This window comes from Phodopus roborovskii, unplaced genomic scaffold (genome assembly GCF_943737965.1).
Source record: "Phodopus roborovskii unplaced genomic scaffold, PHOROB, whole genome shotgun sequence".
Lineage (NCBI taxonomy): Eukaryota > Metazoa > Chordata > Mammalia > Rodentia > Cricetidae > Phodopus > Phodopus roborovskii.
The window spans coordinates 4,784,054-4,806,549 of NW_026126517.1; the positions used below are offsets into that span (position 1 = coordinate 4,784,054).

The following is a 22,496-nucleotide window of genomic DNA, read 5'->3' on the forward strand; positions in this document are numbered from 1 at the left end:
CTGTCCTATTGGACAATTAATGTCCATTTTTAAACATGCTTAGCCACACAGTGGGAGAGGAGCCTATCTCCATAGCAGCTAGGGCTTGAGCGATAACCACTTTGTCATGTGTCTGTTGAGCACGTAGCTTACACACCAACCAGAGCAGGAGCACCACCCCACCATATAACAGCAGGCCAAACCCCATTACACCCGCCCACTCCTTAAAGTGGGAAAAAGCGTCCACACGGGTGGAATTCACATGGACAATGGCCATTCGGAGTTGGTCCACCAGGCTATCAAATTCTCCTGTCCATTCACCTAAAAGATACTGAAAAAGTTGTTTAGAAAGGTTACTTGTGCATCAGGATGACTGGGCATGGGTTTAGGAAACACCGACAGTATTCCCCATCTGGGTTCCGCTGATATCCGCGGAGGATTCACAAGGAGTATCATCAACCACAGGAGCCACAGGAGCATCTTCTTGAGGGATGGTTGTCACTCTTCGAGATAATTGCTCTACCCAAATTGGATTTTCTCCATCCTGTGGAAAAACACAAATAGCTCCCCTGGATCTTATTAAGATAGGATCCGGGCCTTTCCATGTACCTGAGAGCACATCTTTCCATTTGACTTGTTCTTTTGGAGGTATAGGCCAGAGGCCATGTCTATCAGCCGTTGAATGACCATTAAAATCCAAATTTAAAAAATTAAACGTAAGGAGTGAAAAAGATATGGCGGCTTTTGGTGGGGGAGAGGGCATTTCCTCTATTCCCCCTTTTTGTTTTATTAGATAAGATTTGAGCGTCCGATTGACGCGTTCCACAATGCCTTGCCCTTGTGGATTATAAGGTAGACCAGTGAGGTGTTTGATACCCATCTGTTGACAAAAATGCTTAAATTTTTCAGAAGTATATGCAGGTCCATTATCTGTCTTCAATATTTGAGGCATGCCCCAAGCACTCCAGGCTCGAGGCAGTGCTGGATGACATGAGAGGTCTTTTCCCCTGTTAGTGGGGAGGCATGGATAATACCCGAGCAGGTATCCACAGAAACATGTAAATATTTCATTTTTCGAAAAGATGACACATGAGTGACATCCATTTGCCATATTTGTAGAGGCCGAAGGCCTCGTGGGTTAATGCCCACATGAGGTGCTGGAAGAAATTCAGAACAATTTTTGCATTGCAAGACTATTTCCCGTGCTGATGCTCTGGAAATAGAAAAACGTTTGCACAGGGTTTCTGATGTTACATGAAATAATGAATGAAATTTAGTGGCTGCTTCTATAGGATCTAAAATAGCAAAACTGCTGCTCGAGTGGCCAAATCTGCCAGATTATTCCCTCGTGCCATTGGCCCGGGAAGACCTGAATGGGCACGGATATGGGTAATGAAAACAGGATATTGTCTTGCTAATAAACATTTTTGGATCTCCTTAAACCTCTCAGCCACTGTACTAGAAGGCTTAATTAATCCAGCTAATTCTAAGGTTTTAACATCATTGACTACATAAACAGAGTCAGAGACCACATTCAAAGGTCCAGGAAACACCTTTAATACCTCCAAAACTATGTTACACTCCACCATTTGTGGGGAGTCTGGTGCATATCTGTGAGTGGTAACAACTCCTTCATGTACATAAGCCCCTATTCCTGTTTTTGATCCATCTGTATACACTATCTCCCCATCAGGGAGAGGCGTGGCACTTACCATTTTTGGAAAAATCAAAGGATGTGTTCTAGCAAATGTTAATAAAGGATGTTTGGGATAATGGTTATCAAAAGTTCCCAAGAAGGTAGAGGCAAGAATTGCCCAATCATCACTCATAGCACATAGGGTCTGAATTTGTTCCATATTATAAGGCATAATAATTTGCTTAGGAAACTCCCCAAAATGGGTAAGAGCCATTTTTAAGCCCTTCAGGGCAATTTTTGCAACAGCAGTTGAATAATATTCTATAGTTTTTGCTGGGGAAGCTTGAGGGTGTATCCAAATTAATGGACCATTTTTGCCTTAAGACTGCAGTTGGCAGCAAAGCGGTCTATAACACACAAAGATCAAAAGGCTCCTGTGCTGAGATTCTAATTGTGCTGCAGTGATCGCCTGCTCCACCTTATGGAGAGCTTCAGCAGCTGCAGGAGATAGAGTTCTTAATGAAGTCAGTTGTGGATCCCCTTCAAGCACATCAAACAATGGTTTTAACTCTGCTGTGGGTATTTTTAAATAAGGCCGTAGCCAATTAATATCTCCTAGTAATTTTTGAAAATCATTCAAAGTTTTAAGTTGATCTCTTCTAATCTCCATCTTTTGAGGTTGTGTAAACTCTGGTCGCACAACAGCCCTAAGAACTGTCCTACTTCCGACCTTTGTACTTTCTCTGTAGCTATACTCAGACCATATTTCTCCAACCATTTTACCAAATCTGCATAAGCCTTTTCAAGCTCTTTTTCATTATTCCCACAAAGAAGAATGTCATCCATATAATGAATAATTCTTAGATAAATATATTTTTCCTTAACTGGTGCAAATGCCTGTTGTACATAAAGTTGACACATAGTGGGGCTATTGGCCATGCCTTAGGGCAACACATTCCATTGAAACCTCTTATCTGGTCCCTCATGATTAATGGCCGGTAAAGTGAAGGCAAATCTAGCTCTATCTTGCTCAAACAATGGAATAGAGAAAAAACAATCCTTAATATCTATTATAATAACTTGCCAATGCTTAGGTAAAGCTGATAAAAGTGGAAGGCCCCATTGGACTGGGCCAAACAGTTGCATTTGTGCATTAATGGCTCTGAGGTCATGAAGCAATCTCCATTTTCCAGATTTCTTCTTGATAACAAAAAATAGGAGTATTCCAAGGAGAGTTAGATCCTTCCAAATGTCCCAAATCTAATTGCTCTTTTACTAATTGATAAGCGGCCTCTAATTTCTCCTGTGAAAGTGGCCATTGAGGTACCCATATTGCCGCTTCAGTTATCCATGGTATGGGCATCCCTTCCCCAATGGCCCCTAGGAAAAACCCAATCCTGCACGATCATTTTTTGAAATGACTTGAACAGGTTCTTTAATGCCTTGATACTGCTTTCCTATCCCTAGCCCTGGTATATATCCTTTATCTAACATCATGTTTTGTGCAGAGATGGAATATTCATTCATTAATTTTAATCCTAAAGCTCTTAAAATATCTCTTCCCCATAGATTTACTGGCAAGGGAAGAACATAGGGGGTAAACAACCCTGACTGACCTTCTGGTGCCTTCCATCTTAGGGATTTAGAGCTGATAGCAGGAGTGGCTTCATACCCTAGTCCCTGCAATGAATGTTCTGATTGGGTTATTGGCCATTTTGAAGGCCACCAGGAGGTGGCAATGATGCTTTTATCAGCTCCTGTGTCCAAAATTCCCTGAAAATTCTTTCCTTCTATATTTAATGTTAATGTTGGTCTGGTATCAAGATCAGCTGCAAGATAAGCAGAATCAAATTTATCTGAGTGGCCAAATCCTTCTGCCCCTCTGTTTCGTTTAATGGCCCCAAAATCCTCATGACAACTAGGAAGAATAAGTAACTGCGCTATGCGATCACCCGCTGAGATGGGAAAAATCCCGCGCGGCGATGAGCACATGATCTTGAGTTGTCCCTCAGAATCTTGATCTATAACTCCAGGATGGACAATTAAACCTTTTAGGGTGGTAGATGACCTTCCTAGTAATAGTCCTACTGTGTTTTTTGGCAGAGGGCCTGAAAAATCAGAAGGAACAGGTTGTACACCCATTTGGGGGGTCAAGACTATTCTAGTGGTGGCACGGAGGTCCAATCCTACAGAATCTGCAGTGGCTCTCCGTGGGGCTTCCTCCTTTCTAGGCTCAGTGGGGAGCTCATTGCCCCATATATTTGAGGGCCCTGAGGGCGGTGGCCCCGCAGGGCGTTTTTTGGCTCAGGCAACGGTTTACCATTAATGTCTTTGACTGACTTACATTCATTTGCCCAGTGTTTGCTTTTTTTTACATCGGGGACAGATTCCTGGCATCCTCTTAGGTCCTGACATACACTCTCTACAATTCTTTTGTATATGTCCCATTTTGCCACATTGAAAACAAGTCTTGTTCTTGTCCGCCATATTGCCCTTTCTTTGTCCTTGTAAAATGGCGGCCGCCAGCCCTGCATTGGTCAAAGGACCTCCTATTTCTCTACAAGCCTTAAGCCAAGCTTGTAAGCCTTTTCCTTTCCAAGGAGTTATGGCTTGTCTACATTCCTTGGTGCATTGTTCATAAACTAGTTGTTCTATTAAGGGCATAGCCTGTTCTTGATCTCCAAAAATCCTTCCTGCGGCCTCCATCATATGCGCTACAAAGTCTGAAAATGGTTCATTTGGTCCCTGAATGACTTTTGTAAGGTTCCCTGATACTTCCCCTGTATTAGGTAGTGCCTTCCAGGCCTTAACAGCACATGTGTTAATCTGAACATAGACCTCTAAAGGATACACTGTCTGATTATTTGTCCATTGTCCTTGTCCAGTGAGCATTTCAAATGTCCAAGTGGGCTGCCCTGCTGCCGCGTTAGCGCGGGCTTGTGATTGACTCAAATCATGCCATATGGCCTTCCACTCTTAAGTATTGTTCCATAGTGAGACAAGCCTTCACAACGAACATCCAGTCCGAGGGAGTCATGGCCACCGCGGACAGTCTTTCTATTTGCGACAGAGTGTAGTTTGTGCTGATACCATAAGTGCGAACAGACTCTACCAATTCTTTAACCTGTTTATGCTCTAGAGGGTGATGGGCACGATTCCCATCTTCCTCGAACACAGGAAACATCCGGGTTATCTCATGTCTGGTTTCAGGTGAGCAAAAGGAGTATTTACATTCCTTCTCTGCATAAGGAGGAGGCGCAATAGGGACTTGTGCATCCTCCTCCTCTAAATCTTCCTCCTCAGAGGGTGATAGTTCCTCTTCCGAGGGGTGACTGGAAAGCTCTAAAGCCTCCAATTCCTCTAAAGGATAAAGATGTTTTTTTCTTTCCTCCGCGAGATGGATCCATCTCGCGGGGCCCTTTCACTTTCTCTTTATTATGTTTTTTTCCTTTTACGTGCACCCATCTTTTCTTCATGTTCTGCTTCTGACATGCTTTCTTGAAAATCTGATAATGGTCTAGTGCCTGCTTTTAGCTGCCCATCATGTGCTTCCCCAAAACAAAACAAATACAGTTAAAAACAAGCAGGCAACCAAATGCACAATAATCAACCCTTCAATGGCAGGATCAAGCCCAAACAGTAGCATGACTATCAGAACTCACCTTATTTGTTACCTTTGTGCCACAGTTCTGAATCCTCTCCAGTCTCCTGAAGGGTCCCCCGTGTGCCATTGATGTCAGTTTCCCCGGTTTCGGCACCACTTGTCGGGCGCTATCGCCTTGCCTGCAAGAATGACGCTCAACAACAGGATTCTTCTGCAGCTATGTTTATTGCACGGCTCATTACAGCAATTTGAGGGAAGACCCAAGAAGGAAAAAGGACTCTGCTTATATATGCTCAGAGGAGTCGTGTCCATTACTGACAGGTGCAGCCTGCAACGCTTGTAACGGTCACCCCATGACGTGGATCGCACATCCACGCCTTGCTGGCTTATGGACAGGAAACCGGCGCCATCTTCAGGAATGGCACCAGTGGCTCTCTACAATAGAGACTTATAGGGAAATTAATAGGTTAAATACTTGATTAGTCTTTAGTTTGAACGTAGTTAAATTCCTTTAATTATAGACATCGGAGAAATTTGCTCCTATTTTGTAAAGTGTAGATTGCTGGGCAGAGCTGTTTTTGATGAGAGTCAGATTTAATTCCTTTGAAAATTGGTTGGCAGTTTATTATTTTCTCATGAACAGGATTTAGCTGTTTAACTTGAGTTTACTGGTAGTTTTGAATGCCTTTGTTAGGATCCATTCGCATTAGTCACCTTCAAATACTGGCATAATCTGACATAGTGTCTTCCATATACTCAAATTTCTTTTTAAAAAATAGTATTGTGTGGGTATGTACATGTATATAGGCATGCTGTGGTCATGGTGTGTGTGGAGATGAGAGGACAACTTCAGAGTCAGTTTTGCCTTTCTAACTTTATGTGATTCTGGGGATGGATTGGACCTCATCACTTTGATTGTTCTTAAGAAAAAAATCTTTGGACTTTATAAGAGCCCATTTTCTTGAATTGACTTAATTTTCTTTATTATACATAGCCAAAATAACAAGAAAAGCTATTCAAAATAGGAATTGAACAATCTGCCTTTCTTGTTTCAGATATTTAAATCATGAACAAATAAACAAAATTTTCACCATGAACAAAATTCCTAAATGACACTAACTCACAAGTAAGGTCTTATTAACATGGGTGAAAAATTTTCTTCACTAATTTCTTTTTATCTATGATAAAGAAAAATTGTCATATTAAGAACTGGAAACACTGTAAAACTTTGAATACAAAATTCTTTCAGAGGGTAATGTTGCCTTCACTTTGTATGAAATACAATTCAGTAAAAACTTAATAATCACTTGCTCTATATGTGTCAGTCATAAGGATTAAATGTGCTAGCAGGATAAAACTTTCACCTATTGTGACTTATAGACTGGTAGGTAGATTGTGTTGGAAAGTAAAATTAAAAACAAAATCACATCATGAGTTCTATATTTAGGTATGTTAGAAAGCATAGACAAGTGATTTCTAAATATTTTTTGAATAACGAAAGTGTCTAGAAACCTTCAAAGATGTTATTAATCCTTCAAAATGAAGGATGAACCTTCTTTACCCACACATAGTTTACCCCATTATCACCCCCCACCCCAACCCATCCCAAGCGAAGTGGTATGTTTGTTAAAGAGAAGAATCTACATTACTATTTCATAATTCATCAAAGTGCATAATTTACTCTGAGACTCATTCTTGCTGTTAATATGTTTTCTGAGTTTGAACAAGTGTAAATCACATGGATCCATCATTATAGAATCTCCTTTAGAATATTTTTCAATGTACTAAAAGTTCTCTATAATTTACCTGTTTGTTCTCCCTCCTTCCCCAACCTCTGCTAACTTCCGATTTTATTACTGTATCATTGTTTTGCCTTTTCCAGAATGCTATGTAGTTATAATCATTGAGTATATCTCCTTTTCACATTAACTTCTTTCACCTCGTAGTTGCAGTTAATGTCCTTGCATGTCTTCGTTGCTCAAATGACTGTTTTCCTTTTGGTGCCAAATTATATTCTATTCTGTAGATGCATCATAGTTTATCACATTACTGCTGAAAAGATGTGTTGATTTCTTCTAATTTTGGATAATTATAAATGAAGGCACAAGAAGTCATTTGTAGATTTTTGTTGTGGCCACTAGTTTTTTTACTTGCATGATTACTGGATTTGCATGATTAAAGTATATTTTATTTTTTAAAAAAAAATCACAGAAAGTGACTATACTCTTAAGCATTTCCAGAAGCAATGAATGACAATTTCTCACTTCTGTTACTCGGCATCTTTTTCAGCATTTGATTTTGTCAGTCTTAATTTGAACAGATGTAGAGCTTTATCTTACTGTTTTCACTTGCATTTTCTTAATGACATATGAAATATTTATCATATGCCTATTTGCTACCTGTATGTCTTCATTTGTATCTGCTAATATATTTGGTCCGTTTTAAATCAACTTTTCCCCCATTCAGTTTTAAAATGTCCTTATATGTTTTTGGATAATAATGCTTCAGTTCTTTATCGGATAGGTGTGTATATATCTGTTTCTTGTTTTTGTTTTTATGTGGGTATGTGTTTTGCCTTTCACAGTGCTGAAGTGTTTGATTTTTAACAAAGTGTAGTTTATCAATAACTCTTTCATGAACTCTAACTTTAATGTTCTAAGTAGTCATTGCTATATCAGGGTCATCTAGTTTTACTCTGTGTTATCTGTCAGGAGTTTTATAGTTTTGCATTTTCAAATAGGACTATGGTCTATTTGAAGTTTTTTTTTTTTAAATGAAAGGTATGAAACATGTGGAGATTCACTTTTTAATGGATTAGGAACAGTAAAATATGCCACATGCAGTTGTTTTAGAACCATTTGTGGAAATGACTTTTTTACTCTAAATATGCTTTTATTCCTTTTCAAAACATTGGCTGACTCTGAATTTCTTAGTATTTCTGAATTCTTTGGTCTGTTCCAGTAATCTGTTTCACTTGCGTATATACACATATACATATGAACATAAGATGTATATATAAACAAATAATTGAATACATTGTTGCTATTACTTTGTGTAAAATGTCATCTGCTAGCTCAGTTAGGAATTAAGGGGAAAGAAAAGGATTAAACTAAATTGCTGGGCCTAGTGGCATGTCTTTGATCCCATCACTTGGGAGGCAGAGGCAGGCAGATCTCTGAGCTCAAGGCTACCCCTTAGTTTACAGAGTGAGTTCCAGGATAGCCAGGGCTACACAGAGAAAACAAAAACCAAAAACAAAATAGGGGTTTAAAAAAAAAAAGAAAAAAGAAAACTAAACGTTTCATTTATTTTTTTTTGTTGTTTTACATTAATGCTTTCCCTTTTATGTTCATATTCCACGTTTCTGATCTGCCTCATATGTTGTAATATTATCCTGTTCCATATATTTACCTAGACATTTGCAGTTTTGAGAGCATTAAAATAGAATGTACCTGCCCTTCAGTGTGTGCATATTGTCACAGTGACAGGATTTACATCTTATTTAAGGCTGAGTATTACTCCATTTTGTGTGTGCCAGTTTCCTATCCACTGATTGGCTGTTGTGAATAATGCTGCAATAACCATGAAGGTACAGATGCCTCTTCTGATGTACAGGTTTCATTTGTTTAGTTACAGAACTATTAGTTGGGTTGTTGGGTATGTAGTTATTTTAATTTTCTTTTTTTTATATCTGTATATGTATGTGCTGGTATGTTCTTGAATGTGTGATTTTTGTGTTCACATGTGTGTGCATGTGAAGGCCAGAAGTTGACAACCATTGTCTTCTGTTATTGTCTACTTATTCTTTTGCTGAACCTGAAGGTCTTGAACTTGTCCAAGGATCTCTGTCTCTCTGTCTCAGGGGCTCTGGGCTCACCAGTGCCTCCGCCTAGCTTTTCTATTTGTTCTGTTGAGTATCCCAGCTTGAGTCTTCATGATTGCTTGTCAAATAGTTTATCCATTGGACCATTTCCCCAACCCCTTATATATAACGTTTAAGGAGTTCCTTACTGTTTTTTACAATGCCTGTACCAATTTATACTCTTGTCAATGCAGTGTTTCCCTTTTCCAGTCACTGCCCAGCACTTGTTACCTCTTATGCTTTTGGCATTGTAACAGGATATGCTTTTAATTTGTGTTTCCCTCTTGGTTAATGAGAGTCAGCATGTTAGTCAGGGTTCTCTATTGAAATAGAACTGATTTCATATATTATAACGTGTGTGTGTATGTATGTATGTATGTATGTATGTATGTATGTATGTATGTATGTATGTATGTAAGATTGGCTTATACAATGTAGTCTGGGTAGCCTAACAATGACTCCATACAAGAGAAGCTGAGAACCTGCCATCTATCTGCTCAGTTCATAGACTGAAATGTTGAAGGTCTGGAGGATTACTAGAAAACTACTACAGTCTTCAGGCTGTGTTGGAATCCCCAAAGAAGTTGGGTTCTGTTCTCATTGAAGAAATATAGAAGTAGTAGCAGCGGTAGGGTAGATGATCTTTCAACAAGGTAAACAAACTCACCAGTGAAATATGAAGGCAGTGAGGCCTAAGACAAAACATTTTCTCTGTCATTTTTTCTGGCTACCACAGGAGAGTACCTTCCACATTTAGAGTGTGCCTTCCAACTTTAAATAGCCTGATCAAAAAGATCACTTGTATGTGAGTGCTTTATCTCTTCTTTGAATCCAAATCTAGGACAAATTGAAAACTAAGATTAACCATCACACTGAACACTTTTCACATATGTGACCATTTGTAAGTCTGTTGTTTTAAGACAGGGCTCCACTATGTAACCCAGGATGGCCTGGAATTCTATGTAATTCAAACTGGCCTTGAAGTTTGATTCATTCTGCCCATGCTTCCCAATTTCTGGTAGTGCAAGTGTCGGCCTGACTTGTATGTTCTTCTTTGCGAAATGTCTTATGACTCTTGCCCAACTTTAAATTAGTTTGTCATTGTTATTTTGTTGTTGAGTGGTGAGAGTCCCTCTCCTATTCTGCATAGTAACTTCTGTTATACATAGTTTCCAGATATTTTGTCCCTATTTTGGTCACCCTCTCCCCCATGTTATGTAGAAGGACTTTAGTTTGTGGTGCAATCCTGTAGGCCTGCTTATGCCCCCATTCCCCAGATGGTTATCCATGCTTTTTGGGGTCACATCAAAAGCCCTATTGAACCCTAAACTTAGAAGCCAGTAATTGCCAAGATCTATTTCATTGAGCTTTTCCCTATGTTTCTTCCTTATGATTTTATAGTTTCAGGTCTTATTTATAATCTTTAATTCATTTGAATTGATTTTTGTAATCTCATAATTTTACTTTTGAATATTCAGTTGTCTTAACACTGTTATTGAAGAACGCTGTTCTTTCTCCACTGTGTGTTTTTCCCATTTGTGTTCCATGTTGAAAACCATAAATTTAAATATATCATAAAGATGCTCTGAGCTTTCTCTTCTATTCATTTAGTCTGTGTCTGGTTTTATATTAGTATGATTGCTATTCTCGTTACAGTATCTTTGTAATATATTCTGCAGTTGGGCAGTTTATTTTTATTATTTTTATTACTCTTTGATATCTAGATTCTTTTTAGATTTGTAAGTGTATGTGTGTGTGCGTGTGTGACATGCATGTACATATGTGTGTCATGTCTGTGTCTAGTGTCCATAGAGGCTAGAAGGGGTTGTTGAATCCCTTGGAACTGGAGTTATGAATGGCTGTGAGCCACCATGCAGGTACTGGGTCCTCTGTAAAAGCAACAGGTGCTCTTAACCACTAAGCCATCTCTCTAGCCCTGATATTCAAGAGTTTTTGTGGTTCCCTGCGAATTTGAACATTATGTCTTTGGAATTCTGATCTCTTGAGTAATATGGCCATTTACCGATGTTGATTTGTTTCAGTTCATAAACACAGGCTTCTTTCTTTTTATTTGTGTTGTCTCCCATTTCACTTATTTGATAATGTGGAGTTCCTTCACCTTCCTGAGTGAAGCAACTCACTCTGTAGACCAGGTTGACCTCACACTCTGAAATCTGCCTGCCTCTGTCTCCTGAGTGCCTGAGCATTGGGATTAAAGGCTTGTGCTACCAGCACTAATTCAGTGAGTTTCTTCTCCCTCTTCCCTTTGGTTTCTTTTCTGTATAGTTTATTATTAGTGTGTAGAAACACTTTTTTTTTTTTTTTTTGGTGGAGGTAGACCTTAGTATTTCCTAAATATAAAAACCGTGTCACCTGAAATAAGCAAATTTTCTATTTTAGATCCCTTTTCTCCTTTTCTAATTGATATGACTTGGATGTCCAGTGCTATTCTCTATACATATGGCAAGAATGAACATCTGTGGCTAAGTAGTCTTAGAGGAAAATTTTTTGACTTTGCAATAGTATTAGCAGTGAGTTTGACATATATTGCTCTCGTTGTGTTGAGGTACTTGTTGAATGTTTTTCAAGAAAGGATTGAGAATTTTACTTTTTTTGATATCTATTGAGATTTATGTTTTTTTGTTTTTTGTTTTTTCTTAATTGTACTGTTGGATTATGATGAAGAATCCGTAATCATGGCATGAATTCTTCTAATGTGGTATTGTATGATTCATTTTCCTATTTTTCTTCATGAGTTCTACATTCTTAGTCACCAGGGATGTTGATCTTGAGTCCCCTCCTCCACGCCTTTTTGTTCTTTGCTTGTTTGTAACTATCTCATATGACATTATCTCATAGTCCATATTTGCCTCTAACTCCTGATTTTCTTACTTTCTCTGGAGTGTTGAGATTATAGGTTTCAACTACACCAAGCTTAATGTTCCCTTCTTACGTTTTTTGGGCTTGGTATAAAGATGGTGCTGGCCTCGTTCCTTTCTCTGGATTTCTGGGAAGAGTTTGAAGAGAATTGGGTAGAGTTCATTAGTGAGGCCATTTAGTCCAGGGCTTTTCTTGGATGGAAAGTTTGGTTAGTTCTTCAGTTTTCTCCCAAAATGCAAATGTATTAGTAGTTTCTTCATGGCTCAGATTTTATAGGACATACATGTTTCAGAGAGTCTTCTCTATTTCTTGTGTTATCCAATTTGTTGACATATTCATAGTACTCTGTTAGCATTTTTCCTACTGTAAAAATTGGAATAATAATAATCCCATTTCTAATTTCTAATTTCATTAATACGAATTTTCTCTTTTATTCTCAGTATAGTTGATGGCCTGCTAATTTTGAAGACCTATTTGGACAGCTCACTTAGTTTTGTTAATGTTTTTCTTTTCATCCTGTTTTGTTTTGTTTTTGGGTCTGCCATAGCCATTATTTCGTTTTGTGTTTAACTTACTCTTTTCTAGATCCATAAACTGAAAGGTAGTTTTTTGAATCAGATCATCACTCTTGTGTAAGCATTTATAACTAACAGTTCCCTAGCACTGCCTTTCTTAGTGCCAATTTTCTTCATATGTATTTTAGTTACCCTTGTATTTTCCCTTTTGATCCTTTGGTTACATAAGAGTGTGCTGATGAATTTCTAAATATGTGCAAAATTTTCAGTTTATTTTTATTTTATATGTTTGTGTATATGCTCATGTGAGCATGCATGTGGAGGCCAGAGTCGACACCAGGTGTCTTCCTCAGTTACTTTGCCTCCTTGTTTTTTAGACAGGATCTCACTGGACCTAGACTCACTTATTAGCTAGACTGCCTGGTGAGCCCCCAGGGACCCTCAGTATCTCTACTTCTCCAGTGACACATCCTGGGTACTGGGGATCAAACTATGGTCAGCATGTTTTCACTGCAAAGCACTTTAACCACTGAGCTGTCTCCATAGCCTCAGTTTTACTTAATTTTGATGAGAAATATATGTTTTCATTTCAGTTTTTCCTTTTTTTTTTTTTTTCAAGGTCTGACTATTTGTTACTCTTAAAGACTTATTTTTTGACTGGAGTTAGACTTAGAAGTAGAAGCTCTCAGCAAGGACAGTCTACGTCTCTTGGCAGTGTGTTCCTGCCTTCCTTCATTCTCTTAGCCAAAAGTTAAGCATATTCTACAGCCTCCTCCTTGTTTTGTTTAGTGCATTGTTTCTTTAGACTGTATGTTGGCGTTTCCGTTGCAGGACATATGGAGTAACAAGACTCTAAATCATGGGTGCTTTGTTCCTGGGCTTCTTAACTTTGTTTAAGGGCTTCCTGATAATATATTGGTAGACATCATCTCCTTTAGAAAAATTGAAAAGCTTTTAGATTCTGCCAGCTTGTTTAGTCCTCAGCCATTGAAGCACAATATTATCTGTCAGGCCAGGTTTGTGTTCTCTCTCTCTCTCTCTCTCTCTCTCTCTCTCTCTCTCTCTCTCTCTCTCTTCCCCCCCCCTCTCTCATTGACCAAATTGAGACTATTTAGCAAACAAATTTGTGCTTCCTCTCTTCAGTTTTTTGTGGTCTGTAATAAGAATGCCCCCTACTCAACAGCAGGCACACTCTGTATGGGTCAAGATGCTTTGTACATGGGAAAACTTGTTTCCCATACCTACCACTGATTTGGACCAAGATGATCTTTTAACACTAACCCCAGAACATTAGCAGCCACTTTTGTGGTCATGTGCTTGTTCATCCTCCACTTGAATGAGTTTTTGATAGCAGGTGGCTTCGTCTTGGCACAGCCAAATAACTAGGAAGCACCACAAAAAAAAAAAAAAAAAAAAAAAAAAAGAGAGAGAGAGAGAGAGAGAGAGAGAGAACTGATTTCAGTTTTTTAAAAGACGTATGAAAACTTAGTCATTCCTGGGAAATGTTTTGAGAAAAATGTGTATTAGTCTACCAGGTTCAGTGTTTTATCTGTTTTGTTAGGTCTGCTTTGGTTATAATATAGCTCAGATCTCATTGTTTCCTTAGATTATTGCCCATCTATTTGTTCTGTTATGGGGGTCTGCTTGGAGCCAACACAACTCACATCCCAGGTCAATGCAGATGACAAAAAGTTATTGTAATCAAGGTGCTACTGATTGATCAGGGCCACAGAATGGACTCAGGAGCTGAACTGTGACCCCCAAGCCAGAAAGGTAGCATTTTTAAGCCTGGAAATGACAAACGTCTGTGCCAAGTTACTGTTACATTTTTCAACAGTCAGGATTCAGGGATTAGGTCTGGAGAGGACTTCAGAACTTAAATTTTATTTGACCCTTATTCAAAATGGAAGTTCTATCCAAAGTGGCTTCATTTGGTTCCTTCTTACAGTTCTGTTTATGACTGACATGTCTGACTATAATTATAGAATCATTTATTTCACTTTTAGCAGTTTGCTTTACAGACTTTTGAAATTTTGCTATTTGCTATCTGTATGTTTATAAGTGTTATATCTTTGTGAACTGATACTTTTATCAACATACAAAGTTCTTTTTTGACTATCATTGTGTGATATTTTGTTTATGTTCTGACAAATAAAGTTTGCCTGGAAATCAGAGGGCGGAGCTAGCCATCAGTTAACCATAGAAGCCAGGCAGTAGTGGCTTATGCCTTTAATCCCAGCACTCAGGAAGTGGGGACAGGAAGTGATAAGGTGGGATGTAGGGAGGATCTCAGCCGTTTGGACAGAGGAATGGAGACAGGTAGGAAGCAGTTGGCAGCTGTTCCCAGTTCTCGGCTCTTCCAGGTTTTTAACCCCAATACCTAACTCCTGGTTTTTATTGATGAGACTAATTAGGATCAGGCTTCATCTCCTGACAGTTTTGACTTACCTATTTTGTGTGATACTAGCTATTCTACCTCTTTTGCATGGAGTGTCTTTAACGTGTTTGTGTTCTTAGTTCTAAAGTGACTCTTTTATAGATACCATGCAATTGTACAATGCTTTATCCACTTGAGTCTAGAAAATTAACATGTAAATATCAGTGGTGAAGAACGTGCACCATTCTGCTATTTGTTCTCTGGATACCTTATAACTGTAAGGTACTTTTTTTTTTTTTTTTTTTTAAGTTTTTCGGTACAGGGTTTCTCTGTACCGACAGCTCTGGCTGTCCTGGAACTAGCACTGTAGACTAGTCTGGCCTCAAACTCACAAAGATTTGCCTGCTTCTTCCTCCAGAGTGCTGGGATTAAAGTTGTGTACCACCACCGCCCAGCTAGCTATAAGGATCTTACCTCTTTTTGAGCTATTACAAACAACCCAACCTGTGTATATAAATGTTAATTTCTCAAAACATGCCTGTTATTGTATATTAATTAGTAAACATAAATATATTAACTATTATCATGTTTTACAATGTATTTAAAACCTTGTATAAAGTATACATTAAAACTATGTTTTGATATAACTGAATTGTATGTTTGGCACTATTAAACATAAAAAAATTAAAGAATATGTGATCACAGTAGAAATCATGCCCTAGCCTCTTCTTTGTGGGTATGTGCATGGAAGTGCAGGTACCCATTGAAGCTAGAGGCATTGGATCCCTTGGAACTGGATTTACACAGAGTTGTAGGCTACCTGACATGGGTGCAGGGAACCTATTTGGTTCCTTTCAAGAGCAGTATATGCTCCACTACTAATCTATATTTCTAGTCCCAGATTACTTCTTCCTTCTCCCTTTCCCTCTCTCTTTCTCCTTCTCCTTTTTTTTTTCTTCTCAAGACAGGGGTTCTCTGAATTGCTTTGGAGGTTGTTCTGTAGACCAGGCTGGCCTCGAACTCACAGAGATCCATTTGCCTCTGCCTCCTGAGTGCTGCTATTAAAGGCATGAGCAACTGCATATTTTTTAATATCTTTACTCATTATTTTCTAAAATAAAATTAGTCCTTCACTGAAGCAGTGATACATAAATTAGCCAATTTTTTTTCTTATGTGATTGTCTTTGGTCACTAAAACACATTTTCTGTTAAAGTATCTGTTATAGAATTAGATATGTTACTTTTAAAAAAGATGGGTGGTAAATTATTAAACATTGATTTAAAACCCTTTGACATTGTAGATCTTATTTGGTCAGCATCTTTTCCTGTGATTTGTGGTAAATACCCTGACAAAACACTGGAAGGGTTTATTTTGGGCCATAGTCCATCGTAGCAGGGAAGGCCTGGTTGTCAGAAGCTTGAGGCAGCTGGTCACACTGCATCCAGTCAGGAAGCAGAGACAGTTGATTGCTGAGTTTCAGCTAGCTTCTTTTAATGTAGTCCAGGACCTAGTTCTGGAGAGTGGTATCGCCCCTTAGCCCTGCATCCTTTTAAGGTGGGTCTTTATATCTGTTACACAAGTCAAAATAATCCCTCACAAGCATGCCCAGAGGCTAACCTAATTTTACTAAGCTGGAAGTTTGTTTCCTTGTTGAGAGCCTATCAAGATGAATACCCTAGCCATCACTCAACTGTGAAACTGAGGAAAAAGATTTTTTTCTGAGGCCTGCTCTGTTCTGAAGGGAAATGGAGGAGCAGTGGATCTGCGGAGGAGAGTTGTACGTGAAACTGGGAGGAGTGGAGTGAGGGGAAGCTGCAATTGGGGTGTATTATATGAAAGAAGAATAAATGAAAAAGAATTTTTTTTCTAATATGGAGTCTTGATGTTTTTGATTGTGAGCCTATACTTTAATGACTGAACAGTCTCTCCAGCCTTAATATGGAGTCTTTGTTGTGTATTTTGAATGTCACTAACTTGTGAAGTACTAGTGTTATGTTCATTGTATATAAATTGGCTGAATTTGACAGATTTTTTTTTTCCCTTCTTTTAGGTGAATCTGGACTGGGAAAGTCAACCTTAATCAACTCATTGTTCCTCACAGATTTGTATTCTCCAGAATATCCAGGTCCTTCTCACAGAATAAAAAAGACTGTACAGGTATGTGTGTTATTATTGTTAATTAATAACAGAGTTATGTTGGCACCAAAGAAATTCATAGTGTAACTTGTATTTGGTGTCTAGTAGATTCACATTTGACTTTATGTAGAAAGTGGTAAACATGACTTCATTAAACTAAAAACAACACAGTATATACAGCTGAGGTATTATTTTGACTAGAGCCTTCCATAAATGTTCTGATGATCCTCCTAGAAATTGCATTATGATGTAACCCTGGAGTTGTGTTGTCCATTATGATACTCACTTTGCACATATGGCTAAGGTTGAACCAATAAAATTAAATAAAAGTTAGAATGTAATTTCTCAGTTGCATCATACACATCTTAAGTGCTCTGTAGCCACACGTGATAACTGGTTCTTATTTTTGGATAGCCATATATAAAGTGTTTCCATTATTGGCAATGAGTTAATACCATGTTGATAGCTAAATGGCAGAGGTAATTATGATAGGCTGCCAAGCTATATATGGTCCAGTTTATCATCTCTTAGTCTTACTATACATGCTGATGAGCTGAGATCTTACTAAATATAGTTCCTAAGCTTGTGTGTTTGGGGTAGGACTGGACTTCTGCAGTATCTTTTGCTAGTGTTTTAATAGATGAAAATATTAACATATGTAAATTTGGGATTTTAACACAAAGAAACCTAGTTTAACGTGTTGACAAAATACTCAGTGAGAGATTATAGTTATGGGTATTCTGTTAATTGCAGAAACATCTGTTAAATAGATTCATATGATGTAGCCATCACTGATTTTCTATATTATGTGTGAGATTTTTTTCCTTTGTCCTTTCTACTGTTTTGTTTTGAAAATGTTTTGTGAAAAGGCCTTTTTGAGAAAAAAGGGCACAAACGTAAGCATGAGTATTATGGATTTTCACATATGTATACATATATCTGGGCAATCATATTCTGGGTCAATGTGTACTGCATTTACAGCATCCCAGAGGCTGCATTTACAGCTTCTCCTTCAGTGTTATATCATTCCCTCCGCAAAGATAAACACCTCGCCTCTAGGTTAACTTGGATATTCTTGAACTTCATGTAGATTTATTCTTGAAGCTGATTTCTCTTACTGAGAATTATTGTTCTCATTTGTTCATGCTTGTATTTTTTCTTTCTCATTGCTGGGTAGTGTTTTATAGAGATACATCGCAGCATGTCCTTTTTTATTTTGGATAAACGTTTTGAGTTTCAGTTTTTAACTCATACATGTGTTCTGTTGTTTATGTATGGTTAAAGACAAAGACACTTCATTGCTTTCATGTATTTTTGTAGTTCGGTTGAGCAGTTCTGTTTTACTAATTGGTTATTTAGGTGCCATCGAACTGCTTTGGTCATTTTAATATTTCATTTCTTTTTCTTCCTTATTTTGAGGAGGTCTTTATCTAAATATGAATCCCTGACATTTTAAACATTGCAAATGTCTTATTTCCAGCTAACATCTATTTAAAAAGCTGTAACTTGCTCATTTGCTCTCAGGGAAGAACATGACATCCTGTGGACAAGAGTCATTCAAGAAGCCTGAATATAGTTAGAATGTGATCATCTTTTGCATCCTATTGCCCCCCCTCAGCCCAGTAGTTTAGCAGATGATCTGACCTTGAAGTAATAAATTGTCTCAGTAGATGGATTGTCCACCATTGTTAAATTTCATGCATATAGATCAATATAGATATACTGTGTGTGTGGCTTTTGTGACCTGAAGGGTGTTTAGAACATTTCCAGTTGTCAGAAAATAGAAAAGAAGAAAAATCCTCTCCTATGACATGACCAAAGAATAAAACCTTGATAAATAATACCACAATGTCATAGTCTCCTTCCTGAATGTTTTACACACACACACACACACACACACACACACACACACACACACACACACGAGACTAATGTTTTGAGGGAGAGATATGTTGACATTCATAGTCTTGGAAGATCATTAAATATTTAAATAGAGAACTAATTCTCAGATCTCTGTTCCTCAGTGGCTCTGATTCAAGTGAAGGTCTCACTTGAACTGTGAGATTAATTCTTAACCACCTCTGTTGGCCTGTGAACCTCTGCTGAGCATTTCCAGATGTGAGCAGACGCCAGGCATGATTTTCCCAATGCTAGTGATTCTCAGTGCATGTGTACATAAGATGGCGGCAAAACCCACATAATTTGCATTTCTTTTAAATTCTCAAGTTGTTGTAGTCACAAAGTTTAGTATTTAAGTGTTCCTAGACTGTTGTAAACTGCTTTCATTATACCTCAGGGAGAATGTCAAGGAATTGTTTCTCCTTGGTACTTTCAAAGGGTATTTCAGATTAAATGCAATAGTGATTGTTACTTCTGTCTTGGCTTATGTTTTTCCCAGTAGATTATTAAAATTAAATGAAGAAAGTTGTATTTGTCATGTTCTTATTTTAAATATAGATTCTAATATTGTCAAAAAGTTTTAACAAACTATATAATAGTATATGTATAATTATTACATTTTATTTCACTTTTTTTTTTAAATTTTAATCATTGCAAGATTGTGAACTATCTTTCCTTGGAAAAAACTGTTATTTGAGATTTAGTTCATTTCCATTTTATTTTCTTAATTGGTAAATTTATCTTGATGTATTGTAAAATATTTTCTTGGTGAGAAGTTTATAAATCACTTTAGTAATCATTTTACAGTGATACAGATTAGGTAGCTATGTAGTTTCTGGAAGTGAGAAAAATTGAAAGCAATGGGTTATACTTTTAGAATAAAATGCTTCATATTTATAGACTTCTTGAAAAGTTTTCACAGAGCCCAGTTAAATGTTCCTATAGATGCCCAGTCCTCTTGTTTTTTGAACCAGTTTGCATAAATATTTAGTGTTTTACATATTAGGTTTGGGTCTACAATGACGATGGACACAGAATTCTCAAGGATCTCTAGTGGGAAAACAGAAAATATACAACAATGCTGCTGTTAATTAGTAAGGTGCTTTTTGGATTTAGTGAAGTGGTGTGAGGCAAGAGGCAGTAACAAGTAAAGATGGGCGATAGTTATGCAGAAAAAGACAAGAGTGCATACTTAAACGAATATAAAAGAAGCATTCATTTTCAAGAGACCTATGCTAACCTGTAATTTACCTCCTGGGTGCTCAGTTTATGGTGTTATACTATTACACCCAGGTATCTTTCACCTTTTACGTTTTCAGAAGAAACATTTGAGATATAAAATGAAGCATTTTCTGTCTTTGAGTCAAGTAAATGTCTCTTGAGAGCTTAGGCTTTACTGCTATTTAAGGAAGAAATTTTTAACCTGTTCTTCAATATGGTATGCATACGCAGTTAATTAAGTAACACATTTTGTTTATGTTAATACATATCTTGTGAACATTATATTTAAAAAGTTTAATGTACTTGATAGGCCTTTTGGTTATAAAGTCGAATAATAAACATTGAAGGCTTGACTTGCTCCTAGATTGTAAAGCAACAAGATTAGAAATAGTGGTATATTTTATTTGTTGGGTGTAGAGAGTCAAAAGGTGCCTCAGTAAATCAACAACGTGTATAACAATGTGAAATTTAGTTTTACTTAGTTTCTAGAGAAAAACATAGTAGAAAATGCCCTTGCTTCATTCCTTTGGCATTAAGTTATGCATTTAATCTTGGAGCACTCTGGGTGATGTTTTATTATGCCGATGTGACCTACTTAAGAAGAGTGCATGGGAAAGTGACCATTTGGAATAGATTGTTAGAAAACATTGAAATTCCTGGGCTTGAATTAATTTGTTTTCCATGGATCCCATGAGGATACTTGCAAAACCACATGGTACGATAAAATTGGATCCTGTGAATGTCACTAGTTTACAGTTAGATTTTTGAAGCTTTTCCATTTGTTGCTGACTTCTTTGTATTTGATCATGTATGGATACTCAAAATTTCTAGGGCAGAGATGGAAAATATTTTTATGAGCAGACTTGTCAAAGTACATAAAAGCTTCATTTTCCTTACAAAGTCAATAAACAAGTTGAACTTTTTAAAAAAATGGTACCAAGATTGAACCTGGGGCATTGAAAATACTAAATAATAATCATTTGCCACTTTATTTACAGCTTCACTGTAAATTCATTTTTGTTAATACAAAATACTCTTAAAATATAAGCTGTCATATTAAGGTATGGTTAATATATACTGCTACTGCAAGAGTCATAGGACTTGTTAATAAGACAGCCAGAAATTGTTTAAAGTAGATTTATTATATGTATGTGATTTGTATGTATACCATATACATGGTGCCTTCAGAGGTTTAGAAGGTGTCAAGCCTTCTGGAACTGGAGTTAGTTGTAAGCCTCCATGTGATGGATAGTAACCATACTTGGTTCCTCGGCAACAAATACTCTTAACTGCTGAGCCACTCATTGCTCTACGCTCTGGTTATTTCTTTTTAATGGCACATATCATTAACAAATAACTTTACTGAAAGAGACAGGAATGAATTCAAGATATTTTGAGGTGTAGATTTGACCAGTTATCCTTTGACCAAAGAACAAGGAAAGGTACGACTTTCTTAATAATCTAACACTGATGAGTAGTAAAAAATTCTAGTTTATTGGTATTTAGTTTTTAATCTATATAGACTTCATACTTAATATTTAAAATACTTTCAGATATTCCAATTGCTAGTAGATAAATTTGCTTATATTTGGGATACTCAATTTCCACTGATAATGTAAGCCAAGATAATGTAAGCACTTTGAAGAATATTGATCTAAAAGGTAAGTCCAAGGCTTATCTAAGAGATAGGAAACATGCATAACTTCTAATAATAAGCTAAGTTTATCAAAATCTCTTGATAGCAGTAAACAGTATTTAGTTTGGTAGCTACATGTGATCTATTTAAGTTTATTCACATGAAATAAAACTAAATATTCAGTTCCTTGATCATACTCATCAATCAACATTGCAAGAGGTAAGTAACCACATAACCAAGAATTGCTGTATTGAATGGTACAGATGAAGACAGATTTTGTCATCTCAGAAGTGCTATTGAACATTGCTGCAGATTACTCTTGCTCAAACACTCTGTCTAGCCTCAGCTTCACAATCAATCAGCAAACATCTGTTAGAAATGCCAGAGGGGAGTAGAAAAGCATCCTCATTTGTATAATCCTTAAAAGTATATCAAACTTTGTCTACCCAATGATTATTCAACACAAATTGCGGAAGCCGCTTTTCACATGCCCTTGATCACATTTTCACTTTAAATCTGGTAGGCTTAATACCATTTTAGGCATTTGACATACAAAGTTTGAGTACAAGTCTTGGCTTCTTTAAGGTAGCTTATCAATACATCTAGAGCCTCTGGGGAAGAAAGTATATCTGCGCATTGAAACGATGACTATGGGGCTAGAGAGATAGCTCGGCAGTTAAGAGCACTGGCTATTCTTCCAGAGATTCTGAATTCGATTTCCAGTAACCACGTGGAGTCTCACAACCATCT

At 37.3% G+C, this 22,496-nt stretch overlaps 1 protein-coding gene across 1 annotated transcript in view; it reads left to right on the forward strand.

Moving 5' to 3' along the window:
- Positions 1 to 22,496, forward strand: part of Septin7 (septin 7) — a 64,104-nt gene that overhangs the window by 10,316 nt on the left and 31,292 nt on the right. The window contains exon 3 of the mRNA XM_051196917.1: positions 16,905 to 17,011. Within this exon, the coding sequence (XP_051052874.1) occupies positions 16,905 to 17,011 (107 nt within the window). The remainder of the gene's footprint in view (positions 1 to 16,904; positions 17,012 to 22,496) is intronic.